This window comes from Notamacropus eugenii, chromosome X (genome assembly GCF_028372415.1).
Source record: "Notamacropus eugenii isolate mMacEug1 chromosome X, mMacEug1.pri_v2, whole genome shotgun sequence".
Taxonomy (NCBI): domain Eukaryota; kingdom Metazoa; phylum Chordata; class Mammalia; order Diprotodontia; family Macropodidae; genus Notamacropus; species Notamacropus eugenii.
This window is the reverse complement of record NC_092879.1, coordinates 55,543,723-55,563,961: the sequence shown is the minus strand read 5'-3', so window position 1 is coordinate 55,563,961 and position 20,239 is coordinate 55,543,723. Positions and strand designations below refer to the sequence as shown.

General features: G+C 43.2%; 1 protein-coding gene and 1 pseudogene across 1 annotated transcript in view; one reads left to right on the top strand and one right to left on the bottom strand.

The window, feature by feature from the left end:
* Positions 1-20,239, top strand: part of GPC3 (glypican 3) — a 719,980-nt gene that overhangs the window by 405,033 nt on the left and 294,708 nt on the right. The window contains exon 4 of the mRNA XM_072627102.1: positions 15,436-15,569. Coding sequence (XP_072483203.1) covers positions 15,436-15,569 — 134 coding nt within the window. The remainder of the gene's footprint in view (positions 1-15,435; positions 15,570-20,239) is intronic.
* On the bottom strand, positions 930-2,463 carry LOC140516462 (transcriptional enhancer factor TEF-3 pseudogene; annotated as a pseudogene).

Here is a 20,239-nt window from a genome sequence, read left to right as displayed (position 1 = left end):
GAAGTGCACCCCCTGTTGGTGCTGGTGGAGCCACACCTACACTGGCTTCATCAAATTCCCAACCGTGAAGAGTATGAAAGACATCAAGAATTTGTATGGCCAGAGGAGGAGATAGACTAGTTGTTAGAGCAAAGGCAAAGGATGGCAAAGAATGAGAATGTTGCAGCTTGTGTCCATCAGTGTTGAAGTGCTCCTGTAAAGGGGTTTTGGGTAGACCTTGGACAAGAATCACATAGGATTAGAAGGTGATGATGGGTTCTATTTTGAATCCGCAGAGGGAATGCCTCCATTGTTGAGATTGGAGATCTGTCAAAGTGTGTGCCTGCCTGCCTTATTTGTCTTATTTCTTGAAAGGCAAGAATAAGATCAGAATTGGGAGGGAGCTAGCCCATTTAACATGTGTGCACCTCTGGTTATGTGCAGGACTTCAGCTTCCCCTTAGACTCTGGGGCCTTTGGACAACTCAGGACACTACCAAATCCTGACCCTCAACTCCTAGCACCTGGCTAAAGGGCAATATTTTTATAGTGGAAATGGCTCAGATCTGGAGACTTTGAAGACCTGGGTTCAAATCTCAGCTCTGATTTGGGACTTTCAAGTTTTGTGACCAGGGGCAAGTCACTTAAATGAATTTGAATCTTATCTTCTGTTCTATGGAAGTTCTAATGCTACCTACTTCTCAGGGCTGCTGGGGGGAAAGCCCTGTTTCTTAGAGTGCTATGTCAATGAAAGACATTATTATTATTGTTATTATTGAGACTTGGTTAGGCTAATCCACTCCTGGATAAAGCATTTGTTAATAAGACTTGGGCCTCACAGCATTTGGTGCTGCTCACTAGGAGAGATGCTGAAAAGGACCTTTGTGATGTGAGTCTTGTGTCCCATTTTTTTTCTTTTTTTTTTGAAAATATGTAATATCTTGAATTTATTTCAGGTTAGGGGATTACGTTTGCTTTTGGGAAGGGAGGGAAATGTTCTCTTCTTGATTCTGAACATCAGGCATAGGCCAGATCTCCCTGCTCTCCCTGTACACACACAACCTGGCTCTTCTTGTCCTCCATCCCTAAGTCTCTTATTCTTTCACCAGCTGGTAGATGTGATGTTGAGCTCCATGCTCACTTGCAGATACTTCAAACACGTATGCAATACATGGTAAAGTTTCCTGGGTATCTCTGTTGGTCACCACCTGCAAAATAGTGAAGTCCTCCAATACGCTGTTCATCATGTATTTCTCTGGCAGATGCTTTAGCTTATGGATGAAGTTGATCATATATTTGCAGAGAGGAGATCGGTGAATTCGGTACAAGTAGTGGCCATTTTCATAGTGGGCGTACTCTGTCTCTACTTTCTCCACAACCTGTTTGCCAAAGGAGCAGACTTTGGAGCAGGTGATGATCATATTCTCAGGACTCTCATACTGACTGGAGACACCATAAAAAGAGCTGCCTTCGTCCTCGATGTTGGTGTTGAGGTCAGCCCAGAATTTGACAAGGAAGAAGGCATTTGAGGGTCCTCGTTCAAAGAGTTCCTTTAGTCCTCCCTTTTTATCAGGGAATTTGTCATAGATCTGGTGGATATTCACCACTTCGAGGTAGGGGTCACTGTAGCTGGGACTGGACTGGCCAATGTGTACAAATAGGTGCTTGTTATATGTGTCTGGGTTTTGCTGCTGCTCCAAGAAGGCAGAGAACTCCAACATCCAGAGCTTGGAGCTGGCCACGCTTCAGCCTTGCCATGGAGGGGTTGACAGTGACAGGGTAGATCCAGCAGGAGATTCAAACCCTGGCAAAGGGAGCGGAGGCTGAACAGCATAGGTTTGTTGAGAGAAAGGTTTCACATCATGAGAAGTTCCAGCTTGGCCTGGCAAAGTTTCTTGCCAAAACCCTGAGACGGCCAGGTAGGCAGGTCCCTGAGTAAGGGCCATTTTATTGTGGAAGGCTGTAGCAGAGGTGATGTGAGCGGATGACATGGTAGCCATATTCTGCAGGGCTTTGTCCTTAGCTGCCTGATCCTTTAACTTGGCTTGGATCTCCCGGGCTTTACAATGGGCCAGCACCTGGATGTGGCTAGATACCTGCTTCCTGGTTCGAGTTTTCCCCATCCGGAGCTTAATATAGTGAGCAATCAGCTCATTCTGGCCATACATCTTGCCTTCATCTGATAAGATGATCTTGCACCTGCCACAGGGTGGGTAGATGGCAAGGGCCTCTTGGAAGATCTGCTCAACGTCAGGGCTCCACACGCCCTCTGCATCATTGTCGATGGGTTTGTCCAAAGCCTCGCTGCCCTCGGAGACGTTGCTCCCCTCAGGGGAGGTGGGAGAGCTCCACTCGTTGGAGGTAATGGTGCCGGCTAGGCCCTCCAAGGCTCCACCTGGAGAAGGACCCGTTGGACCTGTCCCAGAATGGGGGATGAGAGAGGAATGGTGTGCAAGTGAGTTCTGAGGGGCGCTCTGAGATGCAGCAACTCTGCTCCAGCTCTCCAATAAAGCTGTAAAGAATGGACAAGTGAAATCACGTTGGGACACCAGAATTTCAGAGTTCCGACTCTAGATACAAAAAAACCCACCTCTCCCTACTGAAAGGAGACTCAGACTTGGGAAAAGTTGGCTGGAGGATAGTAGAGCCCTTCTCCTAAGGACATAATGTTGGGGAGACAGGATCCCCACAGTATAGCACACAACTTGCCACACACATGGCTCCCACTTTGAGGGTAGGGGAAAGGCAGGAGGCCGGAAGCAAGAGAGGAAAGAGTTTTTCCAGAATCGAATTGACAGGAAAACACAAGATCCCTATTCTTGGAGGAGTGAGTCAACTAGAAGAGAGGAAGAAGGACCTCTGGAGGAGAAACGAAAGGAGGAAGAAAGGAGGGTTCAAGGAATAGAAATGGGAGGAAAGAAAGGAGAAAGAGAAGTATGAAAAAGGGAAAGGATAGAGTGAATGAGGGAAAGGAAGGAAGGGAAGAAGAGAGAAAAGAAAAGATGGGGTCAAGAAAGAAAAGAGAAGAAAAAGGCTAAGATGGAGAAGGAAGGGTAGGATAAAGGAGAGAGGAGGGGAAAGGAGGAAAAAGCAAAGGATGAGGAAAAGAGACAGAAGAAGCTGAGGAGGATGAGAAACAAGAGGAGAGAGAATGGAAGGGGAGGGAAAGATCCCTTTTTTTTTTTTTTTCAAATTCACTCTTTTCAGCCCTTAGCTTTCAAACAGAGCTCATAACATTCACCTACAGCTCACACAGGACGGGGGGGATGATGTCAGGAGGAGGGACAGGAGGCGGGAAAGAATATTTGTGATGTTCTGTATGTGAAATTATCTGTTGTTTCTGTAAGCTTTAATAGCTTACCAGTTCCCCTCAGAGGAAGTGGTGAAAGTATTAGTGCTCCCGTTTTACAGAGGAGGAAACAGAGGACTAGAGAACTGAAATGACCTGTCCAGGGTCTCAAAGCTAGTACATAAGGACTTCAGCCCAGCACTTCTGACTCTAGCACCAGTTCTCTTTGGGTTATTCCATGGATTTCATGGAATCACAGCATTTTCTAGTAGGAAAGGTTCTCAGAGGCCACACCCTCCAGAAAAATCCCCCATTATGATATCCCTCAGTGAGCAGACATGTAGGCTCTGCTTGGAGACTTCTAGTTGTGGGGAACCCCCTCCCCCCCAGCTCCCAAAGCAGCTCATTTCCCTTTGGGACAGCTCTGCCATTGTTTGAAACTTTTTCCTGAAATCGAATGTAAATTTGATTGGGAGGGGTGGGATCCTGCCAGCCACCACAAATAGGGCCCATTTGCGATATGGGAAGCTTTCCACACCCTTTTTGGGGAGTCTTCAGATCGCTGCAGCATTATAAAATGCTGATTGTGCCATCATTTTGTAGAATCTGAGACTGTCAAAGCTGGAGAGGGGACTTAGGGATCATCTAGCCCAGCCTACTCATTTTACTGAGGAGAAAACGGGCTCAGAAAGGTTAAGGGCCTGGCCCAAGGTCACCCAGCAAGTCAGCAGCAGATTTTTGTTCTTAATCTTCCTGTCTTTCCCTTCATTTCCCCTCTATTCTGTATGCTACAAGGCCCTCTTCTAAAAGTATTCAAGTCTTGCCGTGGCCCCATTAGAATGCAAGGGTCCCAAGGTCAGGCTTTCAATGGGAAGGGGAATTTTCCAACTGTGAATGAAAGTGCTCAAGGTACTATGAATGCTGTGGGAAAAAATTCCTGCTCTTTATGTACTGGATTTGAAACAGCAAGTATAGGTCAAGAGTGGCCTCTGCTCTCATAAATATACTCCCTGGGAATCCCTTGGTCCTGGGGAGGTGAGCTCTTCATTACAGCCAGTCCCACCAAGGAAGATTTCAGAGGCCCAAGCTGCAGAAAGGATTCAGCCATGCCATTCCACTGGCTGGAGTTCAACCAGGGGAGCCTCAGCCCTGAGCTACCAGGGGTTGGGGTCTGGGAAGATTATCCACTTGGAGAGTGGGCTGGAGCTAATTCTTTCTTGCAGCTAGGCCCTTCTCTCCCTCCCAGCAGCATCCCAGATCTTCTGGGGAAGGCAAACTCGCCATTTCTGAGTCACATTCCTCAAGCCAAACAGAATCACAGAGGCGAATATCCACCAACCATCCTTGTTTTTCCCTTAACTCTCATATCCAACCTGTTAATAATAATGATGACAATGATGAAGATGGCATGCGTTCATTCATATAACCCTTTCAGGCTTTAAAGCATTTGACATGTTACTTTATCTGTAGTTTTAGTACTGATTCATTTCATCATCACCACCACCCTAAGAGGTAGGTGCTGTTATTACCCCTATTTTACAAATGAGGAAACTGAGGCTTAAGACAGATTAAATGACTTGTCTTTGGGTCACACAACTGGTGTCTGAGATAGGATTTGAATCCAGCTTATAACCATTACAAAGGTGTCCCACTGAGAGTACTCTCCAGTAGCTCCAAAGCAGATTTTTAACAAAATTGGGAAATGTTTAGCAAAATAGATACAATATAATACAACACAGATAATGCTGACTTGTAGTTTGTGAAATCACTCTGCAGCCTGCAGGGTATCTGGTGCCATTTGAATTTGTCACCACTAGCCTACCTCTACTGCCTCTCTAGCCCCATCCATTCCCTCTCTAAGCATGTGTCACATTCATTCTGCCCCTCCCCCCCCATCTCCCATCCCTCCTCTGCTCCTCTGGCCGCTGCTCAAGTTAGCATATGTCCCCTTTAGGATTTGCTTGGATTCCTGGAATGTAATCTAGTTTCTTTCTTTTCCAATGCATCTTTCATCCCACTTCCAGAATAATGGTCCTTATGCACAGACCTCTTCCCATCATTCTTCTGCTCAGAAATCTTCAAAAGTTCGCTATTGCTTACTGACGAGTTCAAGCTCCCTGGCCCTGTCATTCACGGTCCTTTACAATCTCTTGCCATCCTTACCTTCTAGACATGATCTCATATTATTTCCTTCAATGTACAATCTGGATTACTCAAGGTCCCCCTGAATATACCCTATTCCCTTGCCTCTACATTTTCTCTCTCCCTCACTCTTTCTTAACATGTTTAATTTCCTCTCATCCTTAAAAATCCAAGCCAAATTCCACCTCCTTAGACTACCTCAGATAGCCTCCCTAGCTTTCCTAGTTGGTAACAGCCTTCCCCCTCAAACTTCATGCAGAACTGCGTTTTGCCCCTCTTCAGTGAAGAAAGAGCTGGTTGTTTTCCTTGCCAAGGCCCACTCCTAGCCGTGTAATCTTGGTCTTGTCCCCTCCTGTCTTGTCTGACATGATAGCCCCCAACATAATTTCTTCCCTTTCTAATATGCAATCTTTTCCTATCTACTACTTCCTACCCTGCTACCTACCAACATGGCCAAGTCTCCTCCAATGCTTTGTGGCCAAAGCTGATAGCCTTTTCTCAATCTTCTTGACCTCTCTGCAACATTTGATATGATTGATTACTCTCTCCTGGATTTTCTCTTTCCTCTTGGTTTTTGTGACACTTTTTCTCTTGGCTCTATTCCTGTCTGACCTCTCATTTTCTTTTTGAAAGAAACATTTTGTTTGTTTTAATCAGCCAGGATCTGCTTTCTCATCCTCCTACCCCATTTCCAACTCCCAAATGGGAACACAAGAAGAACAAAACACATTACAAACATAGTAAATCAAAATAATTTTCAACATTGGCCACATCCCCCCAAAAATGGTCTCATTCTGCATTCTGAGTCCTTCACCTCTTTATCAGGAGATGGGTAGAATATTAAATCATTAGTGCTCTGAAATCCTGATTTGTCATTATGTTGAGAAGAGTTCAGTATAATACCATTCCATCACAGTTATATATTTTAACTTGTTCAGCCATGCCCCAGTTCGTGGACACTCCTTCAGATTCCCATTCTTTGCCACCTCAAAAAGAGTTATAAGTATTTTTAAACATCCTTCCAGTTTGTTTTGCTTAGGACTAATCCCTCCTTTAATCTACTCTCCTTCTAATTCCCCCTCCCTATTTAACTGTTGTGGGAAATGAATTTTTGTACCCCCCCATATCTCTCTCTCTCCCTCCCTTCCTCCCTCCCTCCCTCTCTTCCTCCCTCTCTTCCTCTCCCTCTCTCTCTCTCCCCCTCTCTCTTCCTTCCTCTCCCCCCCTTCTCTCCCTTCCCATGTGTGTATGTATTCTTTCTTTGGACCACTTCAGATGAAAATGAGGTTTAAGTGTCAGGCACTCCTTCTCCTTGTTTGTATACATATCTACTTGTGCACCCTGAGTGTATGAAATCATTTTCCCCACCCTTCCTTTCTTTTTTCCCTCCTACCCCCAATGTATTTCTCTTCTTCTCTCTAGCCATTTTTCCCCTAAAGATCGGAAGCTAATACCACCACTGCCAGACCCTGTCTAATTTGACTCCCTCCCTCAACCCTGACAATGATAGGTTTCAAAGGGGACATATGGATCATCTCTTCCTATATGACCATAAGCAGTTTGGCCTTGGTTTTTTTCAGTAATCACTGTTCATTCATGTTCAACTTTTCTCTTCATTCCTATGTTTGAACTTTACAGTTTTTCTATAGCTCTGATCCTTTCATCAGGAATCCTTGGAAGTTCCCTATTCATTAAAGATCCATTTTTTTTCCCCTTGAAGTATTATACTCACTTTTGCTGGGTAAATTATTCTTGGATGTAAGCCCATATCCTTTGCCTTCTGGAATTTTGTTTTCGAAGTTCTTTGCTGCTTCAGAGTGGTGACTGCTAAATTGTCTGGGATTTCTCAATACCTGAATTTTCTTTCTTTCTGACTACTTGACCTAGAAGCTCTGGGTTTTGACCATAATGTTCCTGGGAGTTTTCATTTAGGATTTTCTTTCAGGAGGATTCTCTTGATTGGTGGATTCTTTCTATTTCTACTTTGCTCTCTGGTTCTAAGAGATCTGCAAAGTTTTCTTTGAAGATTTCTTGAAATAAGATATCTAGGCTCCTTTTGTGGTTATGGTGTTTAGAGAGTCAAATGATTCTTCATTTTTTTCTCCTTGATCTGTTTTCCAGGTCAGTTGTTTTTGCTATGAGACACCTTATACCTTCTATTTTTTTCAGTCTTCTGGCTTTGTTTTTAAATATTTCTTGTTCTTATGGCATCATTGGCTTCTATTTAGTCTATTCAGATTTTCAGGGAGTTTGTTGGTTGGGCAAGGATTTATACCTCTTGTGCCAAGCTGTTAATTCCTTTTCCAATTCATTTTTCTATAGCTCTCATTTCTCTTCCAAGTTGTTCCTCAAGCACTCTCATTCCATTTATAAAAGCATTTCTAACTCCTTTTTTCTACTCTTGCTTTCTTTCATTAGAAATTCCAGCTGAGTTTATACCCAACTGTCTTCTTCTCTAAGACTTTTCTTGTAAATATTTTGTATTCATTTTTTTTCTGCCTTTGTTTTCTGAGCGTTCCTATCACCAAAATAGTTTATTATATTAGGGTTCTCTTTTTGTTTGTTCATTCATTCAGCCTACTTCCAGCCCTTGCACTTAATGTTAAGCTCAGGCTCTGTTCATTTCTGAAGGGAAGGTCTGGGCTGGTCCTGTTGCCGCTTTCTTGGGATATTGAGTGTTGCAGCCTTCCAGGCTATCAGGGACAGGCTAGAGGCTTGAAAACCTTTGGGGCTCTGAAAGGGATCTGATCCAGGGTAACATCTGATTGATGTTGCCTGCCCCGCACCATGCCCCCCGCCTTTCGCCAACCCTGACCTGGCTTTGGATCTGTGTAAGAATAGACTACTCTTGGCCTCTGCCCTTATCAGCCAGCTGGGAAGCTCTGTTGGCTCATAATTGCAGAACTGTAGGCTCCCCTTTGCTCTGGGTTTCCTGCCTTGATTATTCCTCTGCAGGCTGGGCTAGATGCTAAAAACAAGCCTTTCTCACTTTCCTGTTACTGTCCAGGGTACCGCCATTCTCCTAGTGACCCAAGGTCAAAAACTGTCAAGTCAGTCAGTTTAAATCTAGCCCCAGACACTTGCTGGCTGTGTGAGTGTGGGCAAGTCACTCAACCTGTGTCTGCCTCAGTTTCCTCCTCTGGAAAATGGGGATAATAATGTGCCTACTTCCCAGGGTTGTTGTGAGGACAAAATGAGGTGCTATCATTATTATTATTTCTCCCCAAACCTTCCCTACTTTCCTGTTACTTTTGAGGGTGCCACCATTCTCTTAGTCACCCAAGATCAAAACCTAATCAAGTCAATCAGTTTAAATCTAGCCTCAGACACTTGCTAGCTGTGCGAGTGTGGGCAAGTCACTCAACCTGTGTATGCCTCAGTTTCCTTCTCTGTAAAATGAGAATAGTACCTTCATCCCAGGGTTGTTCTGAGAATAAAATGGAAAAAAATTTGTACAGTGGTTTGCAAAACCTAACATGCTATACACGTGCTGCTATCATCGTCATCATCAATACCCAGTGAGTTTTGTGTCTGGTGCAAAGTTAGCAAGTGAGATGCTATTGGATGACGGAATCAAGATTCAAGAAGACTTTAAAAGTCTAGAGCGTTGGACTGAGATGAATATAATGTCAGATGATAGGGGCCAATGTGTGCTTGGATTCTCAAAAAATCAGATTAGTAAATACAAGATTAGGGGTGGCTAAATATGAATTCATCTGAAAATCATCTGGGGTTTTTAGCGAGCTCCAACCTCAATATAAGTCAGTAATTTGATATAACTAATCAAAGAGTTAATTTTTTTCAGACCACTTTGACGGTCATAGCATCCAGAACCAGGGAAATGAAGCGATCAAACACACCTGGAATATTGTATTCAACTCTGGATACACATCTTAGGAAAGATGTTGATAAGGTGGGTAGATGACTAGGCTAGTGATAGAGGCCTGGAAATAATGTCATCCAAAGGATCTGTTGAAGGAGCTGAAGGTTTGCCCTGGAGAAAATAGAAGAGTGAAGGGGGTAGGGGTGTGATAATTGTCTTCCAGTATTAGAAGGGCTGTCACATGAAGGAAAGCCTGGCCCCAACCTGCAGGACTAAGAGCTATGAGTGGAAGTTTCTGACATGCAGATTTAAGCTTGATCCTGAAGGAAAACTTCCTAACAATTGGAGCTAATGGAAAATAGAAGGAAGACTGAAAGTATTTCGGTAAAGACTGGAGGCTACTTTCTGGGTTTCTTATAGAGGGTCTTTTCTTCTCAATTGAGTAGAGCATGGACTCTCTCAGAGGCCTTCAAAGTCTGAGATCTGGCCCTTATCTTATAGGGGAACAAGTTTTGACTGTGGAATGGGAAACAACAGATCTCTGAACATAAAGCTCTGAATAAGTAAAGCCAGGATTTAGACCCTACTCTTCTCAGACCCTTCCAGGTTTTGAATTTCCTTGGTTTCTGGTTAGCTAACAGGTCATTTGGTTTCCCAGGTTCTATTTTCAGAAACTTCAGGTAGGAAGGGCAGTCGTCCCAAGTCAGAATTGCCTTTTTTTGTTACCATGTTTGCCCCTAAAATGCTAGAGTTTTTGTTTAGTAGATGTGTGAAGTGAGTCCAAGTAGCTTCTGACTCTCACCTTCCCTGTTTTCAAATCTCACTTGTTGACTCACCCCAGAAAAAAGGGGGAGTAAGCAGTGAACTAGACTTCCCGTTGTACCATAGCAGCACAAATCAAGTGGCAGTGAGGGCTTCTTCTGCATACTGCCCATCCCTCACCCACGAGCCTCCAAACACCACCAGTACAGAGTGGAGAAACATGAAAGGAACGAGTCAGGCATAGAGGAGGAGTCTGACTTCCCACCCTTTTCCTAGAGTCATGAAATCACGTCAGAACTTTCTCCAGCTAACCCTGCCTGTCCTTCTTGCTTGAGCTCTTCCATCAGGGCTCCCAGCATTTAGCCACCTTGGGCTAGCTTCCCATCTGACCCTTCCCTCTCACGTGACTCCTTATGTCCGATCCTTTGCCAAGCTCTGCCACTTTTACCTTCCCATTATCTTTCCTATCTCTCCCCTTCTCTCTGTTCCCATGGCTACCACTCTAGTACAGTACATTACCACTCAGTTATCCCATCTATAAAGTGGCAATGATAATAATAACACATATTCTATGTAACTCACATTAGGAGGTTGCTAGGTGATGCAGTGGGTAATAATGCTAGACTTGGAGTCCAGAAGACTCAACTTTAAATCTTTCCTCAGACTCTTACTAGCTTTGTGACCCTGGGCACGTTTGTGTGCCTCAGGTTCCTCATCTGCAAAATGGGAATGACAATAGCGCCTACCTCCCAGGGTTGAGGGGGAAAGATTATAGGAGATAACGTGTACAGTGCTTGGACAACCTGAAAGTGCTATATAAATGCTCGTTATTTTAATTTTTTTATCCTAATGCTGACCCTATCACATTTGGTTTGCAGCTGGTCTTCTGGCCACCATGTACTCCTTTCTAATTCATCTTCAGTATTGCTGCCAGACTTATCTTTATGCCTAGATCTGATTCTCTCACTCTCCTAACTAATGCCTTAAATGGCTCTCTATTGTCTAAAATAGGATATATAAGAAATAGAATTTATAATAAAATATAACAGATATAAAGTTGATATAAGTTTACCTGGCATTCCAGGCCTCTACAACATGGTTACCACCTTACATTTCTAGCTTATTCCAGACCATTCTACATGTATTCTCTGCTGCAACCACTGAATTTGTGAATGTGCCCTGGACTTTTCTGCCTCCCTGATTTTGCCTAAGCGGTAGCCTCTTTCTGTATTGATCTCCTCTTCTCTTGATTTGAACCCATCCTTTAAAGGGTAACTCAATTACACCTCCTCCAGGAGCTTTTCCTTGATTACCCATCTTAGACTCCTCCAGTTGATAGCACCCTTTCTCCCTCTGATCTTATACAGTGCATGGTTTTGCAATTCTCTTTTGACCTTATGGTGATATTATGTGCTATTTATCTGAGCATGCATGACCCTGCCAGGAGGGAAGGGGATGTCTCTGAAACAAACTTAATACCTCTTCTGGTGTCTAGCACAGTGCTTACCCCACAGTGGAAGCTTAATAGAGGTTTTTCTTGAATTTAACTGAATTATTTTATATGTATATATATATATATGAATATGATATATGATGTTCTATTTTATATTATCTGTTATTACATAATATATCATGCACATATATATATGTATATATATATATATATACATATACACATACATACCTTGCATTATTGTTGTTCAGTCACTTTTCAGTCATGTCTGATTTTTCATGATCCCATTTGAGGTTTTCCTTGGCAAAGATACTGGAGTGGTTTGCCATTTCCTTCTCCAGCTCATTTTACAGATGAAGAAACTGAGGCAAGTGACTTGTCCAGGGTTCCACAGCTAGTAGGTGTTTGAGGTCAGATTTGAACTCAGGAAGAGAAGTCCTCCTGGCTCCAGGCCTGGCACTCTATCCACTGCGCCACCTAGCTCAGAGAGAAAATGGAGGCTGAGGGAAGGCAAAACTCTGCCCAGTCTTTCACAGTAGCAGCATTGGGGTGAGAATGGAGATCCTATGTTTCTCAGCCTCTTGTGGAGAACCAGAATGAGATTTTAACAAATTGAGTCTGGGACTGATTCCACATCACCCATTTGAGATTCATTCTATGATGTCCAATGACTCAGGATTTTCTTGGTTGAGATATCTGGGGGGAGGCGGGCGCAGAGTAAAATGATGTGTGGACCAAGGGAGCGACAAGGAGCACTGTTGTAGGATGAATAACATCATGATGTGCTTTCTGTGGAAGCAACTGGGAGCCATAGTAGGTTGCTAGGGCACTAGACCTAGAGTCAAGAAGAGCTGTGTTCCAGTCTTGCCTCACATCCTTACTAGCTGTGTGGCCCTGGCATAATTACCTTGAAGTATTGTTGTGAGGATCAAATGAGATCTTTTAAAGCACTTTGCAAATGTTAAGGTGCTGTATAAATGTTTGCTATTTTAGATATTATGCTAATGACCTTACTAGATTGTGAGCTTCATGAGTAAAGGCCAGGTCTTATGCGAACTGTGTATCTCTTACAGTCACTAGCTCAGTGGTCACCACATATGAAGTTTATCAGATAGATGTGTCATATACTGTATGCATGTTACTATCCTATGGACTGGGGGGACCAAAACAAATCACATTGCCTCTGTCTTCGGTGAATTTGCATTCTTCAATGGATGTTATGGTTGTAATGTAGAGTAAAGGAGAGACTGATCCAAATGTGCTAGGAAAATTTGATGAAGAAATGATTTACAACTGGGGAGGTCAAGGAAGGCTGCACAGAGATGGTGGTACACAAGCTGAGTTTTGAGGGATCTTAAGGATTCCAAAAAGCAGAAGGAAGGAGCAGTGTATTCCAGGCATGGTGGACATGCTGTGCAAATCCATGGAGGTAGAAGCTTTCATATTCAGGGAATAGGAAGTATGGTCCAGTTGGGCTCAAGTATAGTATCTAAAGGGGAATAGTTTGAAATTAGTCTGGAGAGGAGATTGGAGAGATTGAGAGGGCCTTAAATGTTAGACTAAGAAATTTTTCCTAGAAGTAATGGAGACCCACAGATGGTTTGGGGACTGGGGTGGGGGGAAAGAGAAAGTAATAAGTTTATAAAGCACCTACTATGTACCATGTACTAGGCACTAGGTTGAGATTTTGGTGGGGTAAGTAAAATGATGTGTGGCCCAAGGGAGTGATGGGGAGGAGGACGATTGTGCTTTTTACAAATATTATCTCATTTGATGCTTTCTTTCATGCTGTTATTGCCCCAGTTTAACAATTGAGAAACCTAAGGTAAACAGAGATTAGGTGACTTGCATTCCCATAGCTATTAAGTGTCTGATGCTGGATTTGAACTCAGGTTTTTCTGACTCCAGGTCTAGTGCTTGGTTCACTACACCAACTGGCTGTCTCAGTAGCTATATAGTCAGCCTTGAGAAATTTATTTTGGGGTATGTATGGAGAATGGTTTGGAAATGGCATAAATTGGAGGCATGGAGACCAATTAGGAGGTTGTTACAACAGTTCAGGCAAAGCATCAGAACCTTAACTTGCCTATCTTCTGAAAACTAAGATAGAATTACTACCAAATGAAAGATTGCTGAACTTGAAACCAGGAGGCTCTGATGTAAGATTCCACACTTCCTTCCCTTTACCCTTTATCTCCTCTTTCCTCATCTCTCTTCTTTTTCTTTTCTTCTTCCATATCCCACCATGGGCGTCTTGTCTTCTTTCCTGCATGTTTTCATTACATGTTGCAGACCACTTGATCTCTAGAGACCATGCGCTAGAGGAGTTAATACACTCAGCTTTGGAATCTTACCCTGAGCCTGAACTGTTCTGATTGGTGAGGGAGAGAGGCAAACTCACATGACCCTGGACCACCATACTTCACATCCTATCATTATTTACCCTGGTTGCTCTCTTGCTATGTACTCTTTTGCCACATGTACTGATTACCCTTTACCTCTGCTACCATTGCTTCTGGAAAGGGTAGTGCCAATTGATTTTCCTTTGACCCTATTCACCATCCCCATAATTTCACAGACCAAAACTCCCTTCCCTGGTCACCATTGTCCTATGTGTCGTCTCCTCCTATTAGAATGAAAGTTCCTTCAGGGTAGGGGAATGACTCAATTTTTTATTTGTATCCTAGTACTTTGCATATAGTGTTTTGTAAATGCTTTTCATGTATTCATTCTTTCTCCTTTATTTCCCCCTTGTTGTTCACTCTTTATCTTTCTTGCCCCCATTTAAACTAACCCCCCAAAGTATTTTGATGTCACAAAATTATTTTCCCTTCTTTTGATACCTCTGTGGGAGGGTGGATCTAAGGTTCAGAAGTGAGTGAGCTAGGATCTCTCATACATAAGAGATTTTCACCCAGGTAGCATTTTCACCTGTCAGCACTGGGATTTCTCCAGTAATAGATGATTCAGAGCTGAGGGTTTGGGCAGCTCATAGGCTGATGATTTCCCTTCTCCCTAAGGCATTTTTAGAAAAGCCCAGTGAGCTATTGCATTAACGTTGTTGTTAATGCTCTAGCATAAATCTTATACCAAAAATAGACTTGTAAGAATTGTGAGTGCTCTGCAGGTGGGTGAGTTGTTTCCGTCGTGCTAAGTGGGAGGAAGAGCACTGGACTCCAAGTCAGAGGCTGTGAATTTGAGGATTTCAACCTTAGGGAATGTACTTGACCCCTCTGAGTTGATTGTCTTTATCTGAAAAATCAAGATTATTGCCTGTCTTTTTTTAACCTCATCATCAGGGCTGGCATAATGTTTGAATGAGGTAAGGTGTGGAAGCTGTTTGTCAGTTATGAAATATGATTATATTGATAGGGTCCCCCCAACACCTCCATTTCTTCCAAAATGTAGATATATTGTTTGGTGAATTCTCCACACTTCCAAACAGAAAGTACCATGGAAAGGTATCCATCTCATCTGTCCCATGTACAAGGTCCTTGAAATGCCCTCTTACCTGTGGAAAATTCTTAGGTCTCCTTGAATAGGGCAGTTGTGGAGTGGTGTCCTCAGAAACCTGTGCTGTTACATCATTGGTAGTATCATGGGATGATCAATTTCAAGCTAGAAAGAACCTTAGAAATTACCTGACCCAAGCCTCTTGCTTTCTGAGTGAGGTTACTGATGCCCAGAGAGGGGAAGGGACACACTCATAATTACCCAGCTAGTAATTCTTAACCCTGGAATTTGAACTCATATCCTGTCAGTCCAACTCAAGGGCTCTCTCCACCATATCTCTGCTCCTTACTAAGCATTGAAGCCTGTTGAGCCATCTTTTCCCATTGAATTATGAGCTTTCACTTTTCCTGGGATTCTTCTGGGAGTGGGGCCCAAAGAAAAGGAATTGTGGGAGCAGTTGGGAAATATTGCAAGTGTGATTTCTACTCTCATGTTGGTGGAAGCATCCTACAGTGACATTGCACTTCTTTTTCAGATTGGCAAGCTCTGTGCCCATTCTCAGCAGCGGCAATATAGATCAGCTTATTATCCCGAAGATCTGTTTATTGACAAGAGAGTATTAAAAGTTGCTCATGTAGAACATGAAGAAACCTTATCCAGCAGGAGGAGGTGAGAATTTGTTTTGTTCCATTACAACACATAATTTGCGATCATGTCTTAAGGTTAAAAAATAATCTCGGAGAGAAGCTTTGTAAATGCACATTGTACAATCCTTCTGAGTAAAGTGTGTGATTAATTAAATTGTGTCATCTGGGCATTTTAAAAGAAGGCTCAGGTAGCATTGTATCATAGCCAGCCTATTCTCATGAACTTGTGAAATGTGAAAGCTAAAAAGGACTTTAGCATTCATCTGGCTCCCAGATATCAAACGCATGGCCGTATGTGGCCCACAATGATCCTGCCAGTGGCCTGAAGCAGATTAAAATGTAATCTGGAGATTGTCAATAAAGCAAGTAAAAATACAGTACAATATAGATAAAATTACATTTTAAAATGAAGTCAGTATGCAGCCTTCAGGGATCCTTAGGTATGGTTTCTATTTGAGTTTGACGCCACTGTTCTAGCCCAAGCAGATATCTCATTTTGCATATGAAGAAATGGAGGCAGAGAGAAACTGAGGACTTGTCCAAACTCACGTAGCTACTAATGTGCCTTATGTATAACTATCAGAGGAACACAGGGTGTATGATATTTAGAGACAGCTCCTTCAGATATGTTTGTAGATTAAATCATAAAATGTCAGAGCTCCAGGGGACCTTAGCAACCATCTCATGTAGTTGTTAGGAAGTAGTATGGAAAGAAAACTAGATTTGGCTGGAATTCTTGTTCTGTTGCTTTTACTACCTGTGCCTGGCCCTGACCGAGTCCTTCCTTTCTCTGGGCCTCAGTTTATTCATCTGTCAAATTAGAGGTCAGATTTGGTGACCTTGACTGCCATTCGACTTTAAAGTCTGTGAATCTTCTTGATTTATGCAGGAGGATGCTGAGCCCCAGAGAGGGACCAGTGAGTTGCACAAGGTCACAAAGCTAGACTGGCCTTGAGCCCAGATCTCCTGATTGCCAGCCCAGTGCTCATAAAACACTTTATGCTAGGAGTCTGGCTGGGCTGGACTTTTTTTGAAATGACAATTTTGGCTGCTCCCATTGGGAACAACAATGCCTTGTGGAGGCATTAGCTCCAGACTGGCTTGGATACAAAGAAGCTGGGTGAGCATACATGCACTGACACACTGCTCTGACTTGAGGCTGCAATCGATTGACTGATTTGAAGAGAGCCTCTTGGTTCTTAACTCTTAGGACTGCAGTTGAAGGACTGAATAACAAGTAATGTGACAAAAGTTGTGACAGCTAGAAGAAAGCAGCAGAATATAGTGGAAAAACCCAAAATTAGGACTCAGAAGACCCAGCTTGGAGGCTCAGTTCTGCTATTAGCTGGCTTTGTGTCCTTGGATCATAGGATGATGGGATTTTGAAAAAAAATCAACAACTGTTCATGCATTTGTCATTCCTATCGTGTGCAAGGCACTGCTGGGGATTTAATAATGTCTAATAAATGCTTTTAAAAGTTGCCCATTGGCAGTCAGAGTTAACTGTACACTCAGGGTTGGGAACCTGGAAGAAGTAGCCCTTCTTTTGCCCAGATGCTCGAGGTTAGAAAAGCAGAAACCCAGTCACACCTTTTGGCAAAAAAGCAATGGACAATGGGTGTAAAATGAGCCCAGCACTGGCATACATGGCCAGTGGGTCTGTTTGTTTGGCTCAACTGTACTTCTTTATTAAGAAACAGGGTCCTTATTGGGTATGGAGGGGAGTCCTTTGGGAAATGACGATTTTTTTTAAAGAGTATCAATGAAAAATGACAAAACAACAACAAACAAAAGGCAAATTCATGACCCCAGAGGCCCCCCTCAGCAACCTCCCCACCCCGAAGAAGCCTTCTAGAATCCCTTCTGACAAGTGACTGAAACAGCTTTTCCTCAGTCTGGACGCAAAGGCTGCCTCACCCCCCTCCCTGGTAGTGGCAGAAAAATTGACATCAGCACTTTGAAATCTCACTCAACAGGCAGAGCAGTCCTTGCCTCCCCCACCTCTAAGGAAAGTTGGCTCCATTTTGTATTTGAAGGCAAGAAAGATTTGGCAAAAAAATGGGAGGGGAGGGGCACCTACTCCTTATAGCTCAGATCCTCTTCTTCAGAGATCATCTGTGATTATACCTTCGTGAAATTTATTCTGAGAGAGTCATAGGATTGGAGATTTTGAGTTGAAACAGACCTCAGAGACCATGTCGTCCACAACCTGCCCCCTCCCCCATTTTATAAATATGCACACTGAGGCCCAGGCAGATGAAGTGAGCTCACCCAGGTAGTAAGTAACAGAGCTGAGATTGTAGAATTTAGAGCCAGAACGGCCTTAGATATTTACAAGTTCTTCATTTTCAATGTGAACAAACTAGTGGCCCAGAGAGAGGAATCACACAGGTAGTCAATAACAAAGACCAGATTCAGCCTCGGATCCTCTGGCTCTAAATTGAACATCCTTTCCACTACATCATTTTGTACAATTCAATCCAATGGCGGTGGAGGACGGAAGCTGTGCTGCTGTTTTCCTTCTCTTAGATATTTGGGAGATTTCTCTTGGCAGCCAGTAGATGGGTCTGTCAGTTACACTGTAGTCTCTACACAGTGTTCTGCTTGTCCCACAGCACCCTACCCCACCCCCATCCCCCATCCCCCATCGCCATTTCAGTTGAGAAAAGAAGAAAGGAAGGGGCCATTGTCGTCACCATCCCTGTGGCGCAGGGGCTGCGTGTGGCGGAGGCAGCTTGTCTGGATCTGATTATGAGCTGCAAAGCTGCTCATCTGTCTTATTAAAAAGCCCACTTGCACAGGAAGGAGTATGGCCTTTGGCTGTCTTTAAAAGTCATCTGTTTGAGTTGCCTGCCCCCATCTGGGTGCTTTGAGACCCACATCACATTTGAGTAGTAGCTTCATTGTGTTTCTAGTAGATTGATGATTTTCAATATTTTCGTGCAAATCAGTCTCTCAACAGCACTATCACTGAGAACTCTCTGCTATGATAAGGTGATGTTCTAGTAAGAATATTTCATCCTACAGGTGAGGTTTTTCTTCGAGGAGCCGTGATATGATCAGTGTGGTATCTTCCCTGCTCTGCTGGCATATGTCATCACCCTACCCTGCCTTTGTTCAGTACTCTCAGAGATGCTGTGGCCACAAGTACTAACTCTCCTGCCAGTTTAGAGATGAGGCTCTCCGAACCCTGACAGCTTGGTTCTTGGACGCTAGAAATGCAGCCCATCTCTAAGTCCAGATGCAAGGCTTCTCTTTCCTGTCTAGTAGGCCCTGTCAGACCTTGCATTCAACGTATATAAGCTTCAAGAGCCCCAAGGGCACCTCCTGAGGACTGACTGGGAAGATGTCTTTGCTGTGGGGATTTGTTGAATTTTTTTTTATAGTGTAATGGAAATAATGCTAGATTTGGATTCATAGGGCCTACCTTCACATCCTGGCTCTGCCACCTGTGTAACCTCAGGTATGTCACTTAACCTCTCTGGGCCTCAATTTCCTCTTCTGTAAAATGAAGCAGCTAGACTAGAGTAATCTCTAAACTCCCTTCTAACTTGAACTATTATGGCCAAGAGGACCTAGAACCCTCCTTACTTATCTTTCTCATTGATTTCCAAGTTGTCCTTTAATGTCCAACTCCAGTATTATAATGAATATTGGATTTGGACACAAAATATCTTAGTAAAACAAAAAGAAAGAAAAAAGCTAACATTTATATAGTGCTTACTATGTTCCAGGTACTGTGCTAATAAGCACTTTACAATTATTATCTCATTTGATCATCACAGCCACTCTGGGACATAGGTACCATTTTATCCCCATTTTCCAGATGACAAAAATGAGGCAAATAGCAGTTAAATGACTTTTCCCAAGTCACACAGTTAATAAGTATCTGAGGCCCAATTTTATTTCAGGTCTTTCTGATTCCAGGCCCAGAGCTCTATCTGCTGCCTCTACCTAGCTGCCCTGTTACTGCCCGTGTGACCTTGGACAAGTCACTTAATGACTCTAAGCCTCAGTTCCTTCATCTATAAATGAAGGGGTTGAACTTCTAGCTATAAGTCTGTGACCCCCCTATAGTCCATTCTCATGTTAAGAATCTTCAAGTCATCCCATTTCAGATACTATTGAATTGAAATTAAAAAAAAAAAAAGAAACTCCTGACACTTAAGGATTTATTCCACCCTTTACATATGGAGGACATCTTGCTCTCCTTTTTTTCAGGCAGATAAATTCAATTGCCAAGATCCTCTTCTTTCTTTTGCCAGAAGTAGATGGAGAAGATTTTATTTCTCATGGATCACTGACCCAGGTTCTATGGTCTCCTTGGTGTGGACATTCTAATGGTACACAGTCCAGCTGATTGAGATCCTGTCATCCCAGGTGACACTTGTCCATGTCTCTGAGTTTCTGCAGATGAGATGCCCACCATGTCAGAAAACCTTCTCTGTTTCTTTATAATTTCTTTTTGTTCCACTGTAGCCAAGTACTTAGAGGGTTGAACTCTGAACTTTCTTTGGCTCTGTTTGCCAGAATCCATCATAAGTAGGAGAAAAATAAAAGGTTAGCTATGTCTTTTCTTATGCTTCCAGGAAAAGCCAGACTATCAGATTAACATCCTGACTGGTCTCTTTGCCTCTAATCGCTGCATACTCCCCTCCATCCTTTATTCAGTTTCCAGAATATTTCTGACCA